This window comes from Diabrotica virgifera, chromosome 6, assembly GCF_917563875.1.
Source record: "Diabrotica virgifera virgifera chromosome 6, PGI_DIABVI_V3a".
NCBI lineage: Eukaryota > Metazoa > Arthropoda > Insecta > Coleoptera > Chrysomelidae > Diabrotica > Diabrotica virgifera.
The window spans coordinates 198,518,576-198,536,590 of NC_065448.1; the positions used below are offsets into that span (position 1 = coordinate 198,518,576).

The 18,015-nt window shown below is 32.8% G+C and overlaps 2 protein-coding genes across 2 annotated transcripts in view; one reads left to right on the forward strand and one right to left on the reverse strand.

Moving 5' to 3' along the window:
* Positions 1–3,186: 3,186 nt before the first annotated feature.
* On the reverse strand, positions 3,187–11,719 carry LOC114339530 (transmembrane protein 98). The gene is made up of 4 exons (XM_050654483.1): positions 11,278–11,719; positions 8,339–8,561; positions 4,670–4,876; positions 3,187–3,363 (listed from the first exon to the last, which is right to left on the reverse strand). The coding sequence occupies exons 1-4, from the start codon at positions 11,430–11,432 to the stop codon at positions 3,286–3,288; spliced, it is 663 nt and encodes a 220-aa protein (XP_050510440.1). The 5' UTR covers positions 11,433–11,719; the 3' UTR covers positions 3,187–3,285.
* A 179-nt stretch (positions 11,720–11,898) lies between these two features.
* Positions 11,899–18,015, forward strand: part of LOC114339533 (putative E3 ubiquitin-protein ligase UBR7) — a 47,020-nt gene continuing 40,903 nt past the window's right edge. The window contains exon 1 of the mRNA XM_028290190.2: positions 11,899–12,172. Within this exon, the coding sequence (XP_028145991.2) occupies positions 12,005–12,172 (168 nt within the window). The 5' untranslated portion in view covers positions 11,899–12,004. The remainder of the gene's footprint in view (positions 12,173–18,015) is intronic.

Below are 18,015 nucleotides of genomic sequence, written 5' to 3' on the forward strand. Positions count from 1 at the left end.
ACATGGCTGTTCGGAAATCGCGATTTAACAATGGCTTTGTTAGTTATCGGGTTTTCGCTCGAACCCCTCGCTATACTGGACTTACACAATCAAGGTGCACTAGAAATAAACAAACCAAGACACGTTGAATGTTACAGGGAGCATTCCCAAAACATAATTTAAAATTATATACATTGTATAAATCCCATATCATCATTTACAATGTTGATACATTCTAAATCATGATTCGGAAGTGCTTCTCGTAACATTCAAGTGTTTTGGTTTGTTTATTTCTAGTGCATCTCGATTGTAAATAAAGTAGAGGTTTTATTTCTCCACAAAACAATTTCGAATTGTTTTAAGCAGATGTCGCTACGGGATCCATATTGAGTTATTTAGTTATTATAACTGAAATATAGGACGTCTCTCGATTTCGTTTTACCGCGAATTCCTTTAATGATATTAGTATATTTACTTGAAAAGTTCGTACTCTTTATACAGGGTGATTGATTACTGTGGTAAAGCTCAATAGATCCGCTATAGTAATAGATAGCAATAAAAGTCAATAACAAAAATTTTAGCCAACTTTGAGCTTCACATTACAAAATTAGTTAGAATGTTACAGGTTGTTCGATAACACAGTGGCAGACCAAACTTATCTTTTTTTTAAATGGAACACCCTATATTTTATTTTATATTCGAAATCCTGTTATTAACTTCTCCATCACAAAAATATAAAGGTTTGTTATGTTATACAGGGTATTTACAAAGTTATAAACAATTTTGTATGAAAATCGTAACAACTTCAACTCCCTGTACCAATAAAAATAAGCACAACAGCAATGGTTTATTAATGCCATATTTTTTTATTTATTGTCAAAATTTTCAAGAATTATTGACATTGCTAATTTTCTTTATATCAAATACAGGGTGAGTCAAAACGCAAGTACATTATTTTCTCAGTAATGTTAAATGGAACACCCTATATTTTATATCATTATTGAAAAGTAACATTACCGTAGTTTAATTTTTATATAACATTCAATATGTCCAAAATTAGTTTTCGAGATATTTTCATTTTTCAGAGCAAATTATTTTAGGTGTCTAAACTTATTTAAATTTTAAGTAAGCCATGACTGATTATCAATCAGGTAACCAATGTAACAATGTAGCAAATAAAGAAATAAAAATAATTTATTAGTATGTAATACATTTTACAAAAAAAAAACACAACCACAACAGGCAAAAATTTTTAAACAATTAAAAACTAGTTTTTTATGTAAATGTAACAAAAATAAAGAAAGAAAATTAGTAATAAATTTTACAAAATACACACAAACACAAAATACAACATTTTGTGAAGACAATTAAACACTACTTTTGTATGTAAATGTAACAATGTAACAAATAAAGAACGAAAAATAATTTATCAGTAATATATTTTGCAAAAAAAAACATGGTTAAAAAAATTAGAAGCTACTTTTAATAAAATATTTTTAATATTTAATTACATAAGGTGATCAAAATTACCACCTAACACATTTATGCACGCCTAAAAACGATCATTGAATGAGCTACTTACTCTACGAAGCATTTGTAAATTAACACATCGAAATACACTTTGTATTCTATTTTTCATCTCATCCCTTGTTGTTGGAGGTATTTTATAAACTTCATTATTAACGTAACCCCAAAAAAATCAGTCCAGTTTATTAAATTCTGGTGATTTAAGTACTGGTCCATTGAAAAATGAAAATATCTCGATAACTAATAAATTTAGACATAGGGAATGTTATCTAAAAATTAAAGTACGGTAATGGTACTTTTCAATAGTGATATAAAATACAGGGTGTTCCATTTAAAATTACTGAGAAAATAATGTACTTGAGTTTTGACTGACCCTGTATTTTATATAAAGAATATTAGAAATATCAATCATTCTTGAACATTTTGACAATACGTAAAAAAATATGGCATTAATAAACCATTGCCGTTTTGCTTATTTTTATTTATAAAGGGAGTTGAACTTGTTACGATTTTCATATAAAATTGGTTATAACTTTGTAAATACTCTGTATAACATAACAAACCTTTATATTTCTGTGATGGAGAAGTTAACAAGATTTCGAATTTAAAATGAAATATAGGGTGTTCCATTTAAAAAAACATAAGTTTTGTCTGCCACTGTGTTATCGAACACCTTGTAACATTCTAATTTTGTAATGTGAAGCTCAAAGGTGGCTAAAATTTTTGTTATTAACTTTTATTGCTATCTATTACTATAGCGGATCTATTGAACTTTACCACACTAATCAATCACCCTGTAGTGGAGGAAACTTAAGAATTGTATGAAAAATACTATATGAATACTCAGTAGACATCATAGAACTTCAAGAAATTAGGTGTACAGGTAGTGGCAGAGTGGAGAAAAAGGACTACACTTTTAACCCTACGATCGGGTGAGGCCCTACCAATATGAAAGTACAACATAAACGTGGTTTCTGTTCATCGCCAACTGTTGCCAGTTTGCTGTGCCGATCTTCTCTGTGTCTGCTTCCAAACTATCCCCGCCCCCCTCAGTCTTGGTCTACCCATATTATTTCTGTTTCCTACTGGTACCGCTAATAGGGTTCGTTTGGATGGGTAATTTTCATTTGCTCTTGACACATGTCTGGCTTAAGAGCAAACGGTAACGATCAACAGGTAGCAACAAACGCGTTCCAAGATTGCGGCTCTAATTTTGAATATTTTGTCGAGATATTTGGCACACATATTCGTAATATAATAAAGAATGGCGGTACAGAGCCAATTTTAGAAATATGTTAGTATGTGGAAATTACTCTATAACTAAATAAAATATTGAAAAAGGAGCCTGTACCGCCATTAAGAAAGGCAAAAAAATACACTTTCTTCAAATAAATTTTTTTATCCCGTGCCTAGATTTTGTGTCACGTTGGAACTACTAAAAATCGATTTTTTTATAACAAGAAATCGAACGTCACTGGCGTGGCAACATTTCGCGCCTATGTGTATAAAAATTATTATTGTTTTTGATAGTATAAACGTCACTGTCAGTGTCGAATTACCGACGCACTGTTGCCTCACTTTTGAAAGTTCGCAGAACTTTCGCAATCTTGGACCGCGTTTGTTGCTACCTGTTGATCGCTACCGTGTGCTCTTAAGACCATAATCAATAAAAACACAAAATTTGTTTAAAATATATTTATTTATGTATATATTATTTTTCAAAGAGTGTATATATATGTATAAAAGATATATAAAGAGTATATAAAGATTTCTTTACACTTACAAAGGAGTACTCAGATTCATAGTATTCGGGATTTTGTTCATTGTTTCTTGTTGGATAGATGCATCTCTTAAAAACTAAAACAAAACCAATATCGTTAAAACTAAGTAAGAAAAACGTTAAAATCATTATTTGTTAGACAGTAAAAACGTGGTAATAGGTGCTTCCTTTAAAGGTACTTTATTTGGTGGGGACTTGATGGGAGATCGTGCATAAATCATGTCACCTGACGTTGTGTTTTTGTTCAATATTGTTTGACATTTCATCATGAAAAGACTTATCCCGGCACAGCGTCTAGAAATTATTCAGCTGTATTACGAAAATACTGGGCGTCCTAAGAGGAATCTGTTTCGTTATCATGTATCGTTTCGTACATTTTTTTTTTGTATTTTGACAACGACACCCGACTTGGGCGTCGAAACGTTAATAATATTTCCGATTTAAAATAGTTCATCATCATCAACCTGTAACGCGTCCACTTCTGCACATGAGAGATCTCTCAGTTCTTTCCATATGTTTCTGTCTTGTGCGGCTTGCATCCCGTGTGATAACACGCTTCAGGTCGTCAGTCCATTTGGTTGGTGGGCGTCCTCTGCTCCGTAGTGATTCTTGTGGTTTCCACTCGACAGTACGTTTTGTCCATGGGTTGTCTGATAATCTGGCAACGTATCCTGCCTAATTCCACTTTCGCGACGCGATTCTTTTGAAAGCGTCTGTTGTTTTTGTTGTATTTTTTGTTTGCGATTCGGTCTCTCAGAGAGACACCCAACATCTGACTCTCCATAGCTCTTTAAGTCACGCGAATCTTGTTTGCTACCTTTTTTGTGAGTGTTAATGTTTCCGCTCCATACGTGAGCACAGGCAACACAAAGATGGTCAAATATTTTTCTTTTGAAGCATATGGGTATCTCTGCCCAACCGAATTTTATGTACTAAGTCATTATTTGCGTTTTGATCATGATAATCTTTAGTTCCACCTCTAAAGATGCATGATATAATTTTATAATTTTTCCAACATTATTATGGCATCATTCATACGATCGGCTATAAGGACGATGTTATCTGCGAATCTCAAATTACTGAGTTTCTCTCCATTTATGTTGATACGATATTCGTTCAGATCTGCATTCTTAAAAGTGTGTTCTAAAAGGGTCGTGAATATCTTTGGAGAGATGGTGTCTCCTTGCCGCACTACTGGTTGTATACAGAAATTATTTGTTTCTTGTTCAGGTAGTCTTACGCTAGCCGTGGTATTTTGGTAGATATATTTGATTATGTTAGTGTAGCGATGGTCTATTCCGCGTTGAGTCAATGCTTTTAACATGTTCTGTTGGCTTATAGTATCAAATGCTTTTTCGTAGTCAACGAATATCAGATACTTACCATTAAGTGGCTGTCCATATCGCGCAAAGACTGATCAATCCACATTAGCGTTCTTTCTTTTGAACCGCATTCGTATTTAGCCAAAAGTGCCAAGTGAGTTACTGCCAACGTTAACGCTGCGGCTCGGGCTTCTAGAAGTCTGGGATCTAAAGGAGGATACATACTTCTTACCATATCATCAACCCTGCTCGAAATTCTCCTTGCACTCTATAACCAAATTAAAAATATACAATAAGATACAATTATTTATTATACAATTAACTTATTAAACACAACATTAAAATTAACAACCAAATTCATAACAAACTGAATGATATTATAACATTAGCACAAGAACAAAAAGGTTTTAGGTCGGGAAGATCATGCACCGACGCTTCATTTATAATGTGGTAAGCTCAAGAGAAATCATTAGAATACCACAAATCAGCGTATTTATGTTTCGTGGACCTTAAGAAGGCATTTGACAGATTAAAATTAAAGGACGTATCCATTTATTGTAGGTACGTAATTAAAACGAGGATACCAAATGGGAACTTATAAAACGTTGTTTAATTTTTTTATTTTTATGGTAAAATTGCGATTTTGACGAATTTGATTTTTTAATAAAAAATTAAGTAATCGTGTGGGGAAAAAATAAATATGCCATTTTAATTGCCTATTTGTCTAATTTGTAAAATTAATATTAGAGTTTTCAAAAAGCGTATACAGGGTGAAATTTTTTCTAAGACCCAAACGACCTAATTTTTTAAAGCCGGACCTGATTTTTTTTCTAGTTTGAATAAATCAGTTGATTGGGTGGTAACATAAATTAAATATTTGTTTAAACAAAATTAATTTTTGTAATAAAAGTTAATTTTTTTAAATCTATGGTTCACTTTACCAAACTTTTAATTCATAGTCAAATTTGATTTTTTTTATAAAAAATTAAGTAATCGTGTGGGGAAAAAATAAATATGCCATTTTAATTGCCTATTTGTCTAATTTGTAAAACTCATATTAGAGTTTTCAAAAAGCGTCAATGAGACAGTCTTAGTCCGCTACTATTCATAATAGTCATGAATGAATTGACTAGAAATACTGGAGAAAGAACAAACCAAATACAGACAACAATAGGATACCAAAGATTACAGCCAATAAAAATAGAAGCATTATTGTATGCGGATGACATAGTCCTTATAGCAGATTCCGTGACAAAAATTCAAAAACTTATAAACATATGGACAGAAGAAATAGAGAAACTAAAAATGGAAATAAACATCGAGAAAAGTAAAATATTGGTCATCGGCGAAAAGGAAGAAAATGAAGTAAATATAAAATGCAAAAATACTCAACTGGAAATAGTTAGCGCATATGATTATCTTGGAAGTATAATTACCAATGATGGGAAAATAGACCTCGAAATAACAATAATATAATATAATATGTAAGCACTACGAGCCTAGTAGGCCCATGGCTTGATGTACTATTCTTTTTCACTCCCTTTTGTCAGTCGCTTTTCTTTCCCAGTTCCTTATGTTAATTCTTCTCATATCTTCTCTAACTCCATTACTCCATCGTGACCTCGGTTTTCCTCTTTGTCTTTTCCCTGCCAATGCACTAGATAGTAACATTCTGGGAATTCTAGATGGAATCATCCTCTGCACATGGCAAAACCATCTAAGTCTTTGCGCCTTAATTACTTCTAGTATATTAGGATCTTGATAGAGCTCAGTTAGTTCCTTATTTGTTCTTCTTACCCATTGTCCATTTAGGTTTTTCCCACCGAAGATTTTGCGCAGTATTTTCCTCTCCCAAACTAATAACAACTCTTGGTGTTTTTTTGTTGTGACCCATGTTTCAGAAGTTTCTGAAAGGGTATAAGGAAGGGGAGAAAGAAAGAAAGAAAAAACGTATACAGGGTGAAATTTTTTCTAAGACCCAAACGAACTAATTTTTTAAAGCCGGACCTGATTTTTTCTAGTTTGAATAAATCAGTTGATTAGGTGGTAATAGTGTAACGATTGACCAAAATAAGAGACACATCGATCTGACCGTTCAAAAATTATGACGAATACAAATTTCTGTCAAAATGCGAAACTCGCCCTGTATATTATTAAACAATGAGAGCAGACACTTTTTAATGGTCATTTGTTATTCCCCATAGGGGCCTCTAAACGAGGTAGGAGTTTGTACAGTTCCTCATGACTCACGCTGTATATGACGGATATGCAAGGTGGAGGACATTAAAAACAGGGTGAGAAACAGAAAAATAGAATGGAACAACCACATAAGCTGAATAACAACAAATAGAGTAATAAAGAAGGCAGGAACCGTTCCCCAATAGGAAGATGATCACTGGGAAGACCACGAAAATGATGGAACGACAATTTACTAGAGGCACATTGAAAAAACAGACAGACAGACAGTACATTAAATATATACATACTTATATACTTATAGAGTATGTATATTTATAGGGAACATTGAAATTTTTGGTAACTCAAATATGGCACCTATTCATAGTTTTCATAGCTGCGAGAACCATGTAACCTTTTGATTTTAAAAAAGTAAGAGGTTTAAAAGATTAAATTCAACATGATTTAATAGCTCTTGGAATCAGGGCCTATTTTACCACTAGGCCCGTGAGGCACCTGCCTCGGGCCCGGAAAGATCACCAAAAAAAAATTTTATTACAGTAACAAAATAAATTTTCAAAATTCTTTCATTTTATGAACAGGAAATAATAAAACAATAAGAGTTAAATTAAACAATTTTGAATTGTTTAAATATACATTTTATTTATTGTTACGTAATAAATACATTTAAAAAAGTTATTATTAATATTAAATTATTTAGGGGCCCCAAAAATTGTGTAGTGCCTCGGGCCTGATTTGAAGTAAGATGGGCTCTGCTTGGAATTAACTTTCAAATGGTGTTTAGGTGAATCTGATATCATAAAAATTAACGGATTTATTTAAAAAACACAGTACCATTTTTGGAAAAATTTTTAAAAGATAAATTTTGAACAATTCTTGGAGCATAAATTTTAATGCTATCGACTCGTTTGGGAGCTCATTTGACAGAATCATAAATTACAGACGAATGTGAATTGATGCAATTTTTGGAAAAATTTTTAAAAGATAAATTTTGAACAATTCTTGGAGCATAAATTTTAATGCTATCGACTCGTTTGGGAGCTCATTTGACAGAATCATAAATTACAGACGAATGTGAATTGATGCAACACTACGGCCTTATCAAAATTCACGAAGAAAACATTCTTTTGAGAACAATTGTCAATTCAATTGGCTCCCCTACGCAAGATGTTATAAAATATCTAATGACGTTGCTAAAACCATCCATTGGCCAGTCTCTGGTATCAAAATTCATGAAGAAAACCTTCTTTTAAGAACAATTGTTAGTTCAATTGGCTCTGCTACACAATATGTTGCAAAATATCTAACGATGTTGCTAAAACCATGACTTGGCCAGTGTAAAACTTATGTAGGGAGTCTATACAGTAAATATTTTTCATCCCCGACATTATCCCCATAAACCAATGCACCTTTACAAATCTCAACTTATTTGTTTGTATAATATTGGTTTAGTATTCCATTAATATTTAACTAGTAAACAAAATTAATCAGTTTTAACAAACTTTGAAGAGAGATAAAAATAATTATACATTACCTCAACGATCTGTCTAAAATCTCCAGAAGCAGGAGTAGAACTCATAGCTAGAGCAGTCAATCTTTCTGTGAGAGATCTACAAGTTTTTAAAATTGCAAGGCAATGTGGTATCAGTCCTGTAGCATCATCAATCCATTGCTCATCAGTTAGATCTTCAACATCTGCACTTACTTCACCCAACTCTAGTTCTGGAGGCTCAGAATCAATTAGATGTTTTTCAGGCCTTAAAATGACAGGATATGTTTAACAAATTATTAAAAAAATCTATTATTAATAGAGATATTAAATTTGCATGCCTTATAAAAAGATTTGCACCTTATAGATTCTCTTGTAAATGCTTTGTTCAAGTTTTTGTATTTGTTTTTATATACAGTGCACTGGAATAAGTGTTAAGAATATATTAACTTATTTATTTTTAGCACATCAGCAAAATGCTTGGATAGGTTGATTTCGAAAAAAACCTAAAATTTTATAGCATTGATGTTTAGAACTTTATGCTATCCCTCTTCAGGTGACAGCCATAACTTTGATTTTTTTTAAATAGGAAAGTACATCATGTGGCACCTCATTTAAAATCTTTTGTAATACTGATTACAAAAATGTATAATACTTGCGCAAAATTTCGGTCAAATACTTTTTAAATGCATTAATTGTCTTATATGGAAATGTTCTGAAGCTATTTTGTTATTATTTATTTTATTTATCAACGGGCAATCACCCAATTATAATACAGCATAAACATTAATCACAGGAGATTTATAACCTAACCTAAAGTAAATTTAAAAATTTTAATCATACGAACTAGGAACATTAAATAAATAACAAACATTAACAAAAAATGTACAAAACAGAAGGATATCAAGTTATCACACACAGTTTTTAAGCTGAGCTTTAAATTCATTTGGAAAACTGTAACAATCTAAACCTTCCAAATATTGGTTAGCAAACCTAGGTGTTCTGGACATAAAGGAGTTGTGTCCATAGTTAGTGCGATGAGGTCTAATGTAAAAAGGTTGATTTAGCCTCGTTTGTCTACTGGGAACATGGAGGCTAATTTTCTCCAATAGTTGAGGACCAAAATTATTGGAGTGTAGTATTTTATAAAACATTGTGAGATCCTGAAATGATGTTGAGAGAAATTTTTCTATATTAGAATAGTTAATTTCATCAACCCTCTGGTTTTGTTTAAATGCAAAAAATCTTAAGAACCTGTGCTGAACTCTCTCAATAGATAGAATATGGGTGTTATAGTGTGGAGACCAAACACATGAACAGTAATCTAGGTGAGGTCTCACAAGTGAACAATACAATAGTTTTATGGATGGGATATTTAGAAAGTCTTTTGCACAACGTTTGATAAACCCTAAAAGTTGAAGTGATTTTGAGACAATAGATGAGATATGGGGGATGTAGGATAAGCTGGAGTAGAGCACAACACCTAGGTCTTTTATCTGAGATACAGAGTCTAAAGGACAATCCTTAATAGTATAGATATGATTTCTAGGAGTTCTATTTCGACCAAAAACCATTAAGTGACACTTTTTAACATTAAGTTCCATTCCGTTGCTATCACACCAATAGCTCAACCGATCCAAGTCAGATTGTAATTTTTGATAGTCACCATCATTCTCGATTTTCAAATATAATTTTAAATCCTCAGCAAACATTAGGAAAAAAGCAAAGTGGAAACAGGAAGCAATATCATTAACGTTGTTGGCGAAACGTTAATAAAATCATTTTTTTAGTTAAATTGTGGCATATTTCCCATTTAGAATAGTTGATTTACTTATATGGAAAGTTATCTTATGGTATCTCAGGTAGGTAAATCACTCAAAATTTGGTTAAAAAATATGTAACCATTTTAATAGTTATCGAAATTGCCTGCTCACAGGTGAGATGCTGGTCTATGGGAAAAATTAATGTGGCTAGTTGCTTGGTAGCGAAAGTGTTAATAAATCTAAAATTCAGTACTGATCATGTGAAGCAAAAAAAATAAATCCCAATGTTTTGTTAATAACATTTTTTTATTAATTATATTTATGTGATTGTTTTGATCTCATCTCAGCTTTTCTTTGGGACTTACTCCCAGAGTTTATAAGACACTTAAATAAATTTCATACAGTGGAACCTCGATAACTCGGATTAATCGGGACCACGGTTGTCGAAAATCCAGGTTAGCCGGAGAATATGGTAAAAATTAATAAAATACGGTATACTTACAGATAAACTCCATTATAACTGAAATAACATGAAATATATAATATACAGTACACATCTAAATTACTAAAAACACGTAAACACAAACCTAAGCAAACGGAAGCGAACAATACAAGACTGTACTACACACAATACAGTCACAATCCTAACGATGTTATGTTATTTAACAACAGTGAAGACTGAGACCATTGTTTAAAAAAGAATTTTTTAAATAGTCTTTTTTAAACAATGCTAAGACAGTTTGATTGAAATATATACAACAAGACAATAATTCAAGACAATGAACGACAATGCCGCTGTGTGCTATGAGTCATTTTTACTATCGTATAGTTCAAAATACACACATACACAATTACATTATCCCTCAAATATTATATTACATACATTTTTATTTTGAATTGTTGAAATGTTTGTCTGATGAAAATCGGTACGGGTTAGCCAGACGACTTCCAGGTTATCGGGGGCTGACTTATAGGGGTTCCACTGTATAATTTAAAAAAAATATGTCCAATTCTTAATACATCTCTTAGTTGATTATTTATCTTGTATTTTTATATTTTCCAATTATTTTATTATTGTAATTGTAAACTTTAAGATATGTTTAAGATTATTGTGCTACAAATTGACAGTACATGATAAGGAAACAAAGATATATTAGAAATAGAAACATGAAATCAAACTATGAAACTCACAAAAAGTATGTTTAATAAAATACAACCTACCTGACAGCAACATCCTCAAACAAAATTGTTTTGTAAAACATTTTATGTCTTCTGCAAATTACTATTAAAATTACAAATGCACTGACAAAAATGGCTGAAAGTACACCAAATGCAACAGCTGCCACCATTTCTGCATAGTCTGGTTTCATTTTCATATTGTTAAACTCGGCTATCACTATTTGTTAATTGCTATTAATTTTAAAGAATAAAAATAAATATGCAACTATGTAGTACAGTACAAAAGAGATAACAAGATTTGGTTATATTAAATTATGAACTGTGCCATGTATCAAATTTCGTACATGAATGTCTTACGTGTTATTTGGAATCCATCATTTTTAATGGAAATTGTTGGGGCACCAACAAATTTCGAATATTTAAAAGCAAGCAACAAGTGTATTTTAGAGTTTGTTATGACGTTTATTTATTGATTTTGACAAATGTGTTTCTTTATGTCATTAAGATGTCAAATATGTATATTCTGTGATAAGACATTTCTGTCCTATGTCAGACCACAGTTTTTTTCCAAAGAAACTTATTCTATGATTCTACGCTTAGACAGCAAAAAATGCTTGTCATTTCTAAGCTGTCAATGTCATTTTCATTATAATTCCCGCCATTTTGACATTCTAAATTGTTTTGTGTCTACAGATTGTAGTATTTTACCGGTTTTTTTACAAATTTAATATATTAATACATATATTTCGTTAAAATTATATTAATCAATATGTCGGAGGAGAACGAAACAACTACAGCAACTAACGAAGAAATGGATACTGAGAACGATTCTGTAACAGTAACATTAAATGATGTGTTGGAATTTGAAAATGAGCTGATCGAAAACACAGCTGCTGTTCTTGGGGCAGCAAATGATAAAACATGCTCCTATGTTGAGGTAGATTGCTGAATCACATTTAAATATACGTTAAATAATTTGCGATCTCTTTGTTTGCAATTGAATCCCATATTTTTTGCATGAACCTGTCTTTTTTTACCTACTTTATAAGTTGACTTTTTTCATGGGCATTATATATTTTTTTCATTATTTGCAACTTAACACAAATACGTAATCATATAGTCCAAATGGCCTATGTGTCTATCCACACATGAATACTTAATAAGCTATCTTTTTAAAGGCTCTTGAACTCGTAAGTGGAGCAGAACTTCAGTGAAAACGCGCCATCAGGTTCTATTTTGTGCTAAGGCCTTCACCCCATTCCAAGACTTACTTTGACCTCTTATCCCATCTATGATGGATCTTCTCCAAGTTTGTGTCCGATTTGTTTTTAATTGGTACATAAGCAAAAACAAATCGGGATTTAGGGTTGTAGATCGAGACAAATAAACAATGATAGCTCAGTAAATGACCGTTTTGAAGTGTAATTTTCAGAGTCAACTCCGAATTGCATGAAACTCTGGTTTTAGGTTCTACTTACTGTCTACTTCAAAGTTGAACTTGTACCGTTGTGTTGGTTGTTTTTACTTGGGGTGTGACAGTTACAGTTACCCCTTCTCGGGGGTAAAAAAAAGCGCGTTTAAAGAAGTCCCAAAATATATCAACTGAATAACTTTAAACTAAGTCAATACTTTTCGAGTAATTTTATTAAAAAAAATATTCTTAGCAAAAATGTAGCTTTTAACAAAGCAAAAAAAATTGTATGTTCAGAAAGTCTATAAAGCCAGTAAAAGCAAAGTTTTGCCAGAAAACCAGAAAAAGCAAACCTATTCCTCTTATTCATCAAATTCTAAATCGAATTTTTCAACTTGAAATAACCAAAAAATTAAGCAATTTTCGGGCAAAACCTATTAAAAATTTTTAAAGTGTTTAAAAAAGTTTTTAATTTTGTTTTATATAAAAGTCTCTAGCATTAAATCTAAGCGAGTTACGCTCAAAATAAAATTGGCTCCTTTTTTTGTAAAAAAAAATCGTGAAAATCTCCCCCTATTTAGTACCGTAATTAAAATTAATTATTACCACTTTACCATTTACTTTATATGTGCATTGTTTATACGATCTGTAAGGTTTACTGGTTGGGAGTGCTTAGTTTTGAAAAAAATTGGTTTTATAGCAAAAAAAAATTCCTACAATATTGGAAAATGCCCTTTTTTCAAAATAACTTACAAAGTATTAGGGATACTAAACATCTCAAGGAGTAAAAAGTGGGTAGGTTTTGCTTTTATAAATATGATGGATTCATTTTGTTTTTCTGTAAGACAAAAATTGGTTAAAATATGGCTGTTCATATTTTGCATACACTCATGATTAATGACTCGTTCAGGCCCTCTCAATCATGTAAAAAATACATAAGTAAATTGTTTGTAAAGCAGTAACAATTAATTTCATTTAGGGTGCTAAGTAGGGGGAGATTTTCACGATTTTTTTACCAAAGAAAAGGAATCAACTTGATTTTGAGATTAACTCGCTTAGTTTTGATCCTAGAAACTTTTTTAAAACATAAAAGTAAAGCTTTATTAAAAAAGTTTTAATTGGTTTTTCCTGAAAAGTGCTTAATTTCTTGGTTATTTAACATTGAAATATTTGATTTGGAATTTGACGAATAAGAACATATTGTTCATGAGCTACAATTTTGCTTTTGCTGGGTCTATAGACTTTATGAGTTCACAATTTTTTCTCATTTTTTTTATATTGTACTACATTTTTACTAGAGGCTGTATGACACTATACATTTTCTTGTATCATTTCTAATATCGTTTCTGATATGTCAAAAAAATGCATAGTGTCATACACAGATACAAGAAACGATACAAGAATTTGAGTCAGACACAGATTATTGTACAAGAACTGCGCCAATTTCTGCGCAAAGAGCAAAAACGTAAAACCTGCTGGTCATAATTACTTACTCATAATGGCGGCTGAAATGAAAATGGGATAATGTATTGATGAATTTATTTGTGTTTTTGTAGGTATTATTTATAAATCTTTTATTGATACTTAATATACTGTTTGGTATGGAATACTGTTCTACTAATAACCATATTAGTCTAAGAGCTGGGAGCGGATTTTGTGCGTGATAAGTAATATGGAAAAACTATACGGGGATATGTTGAATTAGTTGTGTACATGACTTTCACCAACGGCCGGAAACCAGCGTTGGGGCCGAGGGTAGTTATAAGGGGTCAAAGTCGCGGATTTTATTATGTTTTTTATGACGCTCATGATCGAGATAGCGCGCCAAAATTTGGAAATAAGTAGGTCATGACGTAACTAAGTAAAATCTCCAAGAGTGGAACGCTGCGTGGCCGACAAAGGGGTGGGGCAGGGGTGAATATAAAAAAATGTAAGGGTTTTTTTGCGACGTTCGTGATTGAGATAGTGCACCAAAATTTGGGAATTAGTAGACCATGACATAACTAAGTAATATCCCCAGAGGCGGAAACCAGAGTGGCGGACGAGGGTAGTTATAAGGGGTAAAATTTGCGGTTTTTATTATTTTTTTTTGTGGCGCTCATGATGGAGATAGTGCACCAAAATTTGGGAGTAAGTAGGTTATGACGTAACTAAGTAAAATCTTCAGGGGCGGAACGCTGTTTGGGGTACAAAGGGGTGAGTATAAAAATATATGGGTTTCTTTTTGCCGTTCGTGATCGAGATAGTGCACCAAAATTAGGGAATAAGTAGATCATGACATTACTAAGTAAAATCTCCAGGGCGGATCACTGCGTGGGGGACAAATGTGGCGAGTCACAAAAAAATAATACACACTGCGACTTTGACCCCTTAAACCTACCCTCATCCCCAACTCTGGTTTCCAGCTCTGGGGCTTTTACTTAGGTAAGTCATGGTCTACTTATTCCCAAATTTTGGTGTACTATCTCAATCTAGCACGTCGCAAAAAACCCCTTATATTTTTTATATTCACACCTACCCCCACCCCTTTATCAGCCACGCAGCGTTCCACCCCTGGAGATTGTACTTAGTTACCTCATGACCTACTTATTCCCAAATTTTGGTGCACTATCTCGATCATGAGCGTCACAAAAAAAATAATAAAAACGGCGATTTTGACCCCTTATAATTACCCTCATGCCCAACTCTGGTTTCCGGCTCTGAGCAGTTTATTTATTTATGTCATGGTCTACTTATTCCCAAATTTTGGTGTACTCCCTCAATCACGAACGTCATAAAAAAAACCCTTATATTTTTTCTATTCACCCCTGCCCCACCCCTTTGTCGGCCACGCAGCGTGCCACCCCTGGAGATTTTACTTAGTTACGTCATGATCTACTTATTCCCAAATTTTGGTGCACTCTCTCGATCATGAGCGTCACAAAAAAAAATAATAAAAACGGCGACTTTGACCCCTTATAACTACTCTCATCCCCAACTCTGGTTTCCGGCTCTGGGGATTTTACTTAGTAATGTCATGATCTGCCAATTCCCAAATTTTGGCCCACTATCTCAATCACGAACGTCGCAAAAAACCCTTTATATTTTTTATATTCACCCCTACCCCCACCCCTTTGTCGGCTACGCAGCGTTGAGCCCCTAGAGATTTTACTTAGGTACGTCATGACCTACTTATTCCCAAATTTTGGTGCACTATCTCGATCATGAGGGTCATAAAAAAAATAATAAAATCCGCGAATTTGACCCCTTATAACTACCCTCGGCCCCAACCCTGGTTTCCGGCCGTTGGTGAAAGTCATGTACACAACTAATTCAACATATCCCCGTATAGTTTTTCCATATTACTTATCACGCAGAAAATCCGCTTCTATCTCTCCGACTATATATTTAGCTCCTAGTAAAAGTTCAAACTATAAATTTAGGTTTCATGGTGCATAATTTTTTAATAGACGAAAATACAATAGGTTTGTTCGTAGTACGATCCAAACGATCAGCAACCGTTGCCAACCAGCAGACGCATGCACAGTTAACTGTTGGCGCTGCACAGTTAACAGTTAGAGTTTGTAGATTACGAGCGCGCATGCCTGTGATGGTTGGCAACGGTTGCTGATCGTTCTACGAACAAACATAATAGTTCCTAATTTGGATCAAACTGAAGATAATTCTAATGCAAATATTTTAGCACAAATATCAAAACAAAATAAAAACACAAATAATCAACCTCAGTCAACGTAAAATTCTGGTTAACATTAAAATGTTAATTATATAAAAGTTTATAAATTTTATAAAATATTTAAAATCAGCTGTGTCTGTAGATGTAGTACTACCATAACGTGGACACAGGGTGACAAACAACATTTCGACCAATCACGTGCCGAATTTCATACAATTTTCGATACAAGAACTTGCATAGTATCATACAGGGCACAAATGTACGTACAAGAATTGATACAAGAAAATGTATACAAGAAACGATATCAGAAACGATATTAGAAATGATACAAGAAAATGCATAGTGTCATACAGCCTTAAGAATATTTTTTTTGATCAAATACTTACTTTTTGAGTTATTTGTGAAAATTGTCGAAAACGTGATGTTTGTCGAAAAATAATCATTTTCAATTCAAATTAATCATTCAAATTAATCAACTAAGTTAAAATTCTATATCACTAAAATTGCTTAGAATTAGTCAATTTATCCATCTTTGGACTTATTTTAACCGCGCGGTTGTTCACCCCCAACTAGGGGTGACTGTCACCCCCCGAGTAAAAGCAACCAACTGCACAAGCCGTCCAAATTCATGCAATTCAGAGTTGATCCTGAAAATTACACGGTATCGCCCTATTTCCCGTTCATTTACTGTACTACAAGGTGTTTCTATAATCTGTATTTAATCCTACATAATGATCATAATAAGACGAAATTACAAAAAAAAACAAAAATCGTAGATTAAGTAAATTATTTTTTATTAAAATTATATTTTTCATTCGATTTTGCCGCTTTTAGGAGTGCCTTGTTTTTATAACATAGTTATAAAATTCACTGTATAAGTCCTCCTGAAATTGGTTTTCATGGGTGAAAATTGGGACATTTAGTGTCCCGATCAGGTACAAATCGGTACGCGTCCCCAGACCCCTGAAAATCGGGACGTCCTGCGCAAATCGAGACACCTGGTAACGCTATTTTCTACCCTCTTTTGTTTGGTCAGATGTACTTAGCAGATCTTAGTTTCTGATGATGTTAGGCCAGAAAATACAAACAATTATTCATAGACATGTAGTTTGTCTGTAAGGATTTTTTGTCACTTTCCAGGTTTCACATCTGTAGAGTAGAACAGACATGATATTTGACTGGAATTTTCGGATCTTTATCCTCGTAGTTTTAGTATACTCGCCAGACCTCCAAACAGGATTGAGTATGCTGAATGCTTGTTGAGCTTTTTGTATCCTCATACAAATATCATCTTCTTTACCTCTGTTTTCTGATATGACAAGATATGTAAAGTTTTCCACATTTTCAATCTGCAATATGGAGGATTGTATTATTAAGGTTCCAAGATGTGACTGACCAATTGAAGACCTCAGTGCAAGAACGGGGCAAGTCCACTTTTCTGAATAGTTGGGAAGTCAACAAAAACTTAATATTTGTAGAAAATATGAATAAATTATGCTTAATTAAATTAAGCTAGACAAGCCTTGTGTCTAATATTCTCCTTGGAGGATTAATTAAATTAAGCATAATTTATTCATATTTTCTAAAAATATTAAGTTTTTGTCGACTTCCCAACTATTCAGAAAAGTGGACTTGCCCCGTTCTTGCACCGAGGTCTTTAATTGGAAAAACTTTCCACTGAAGCCAATAAAAGGTT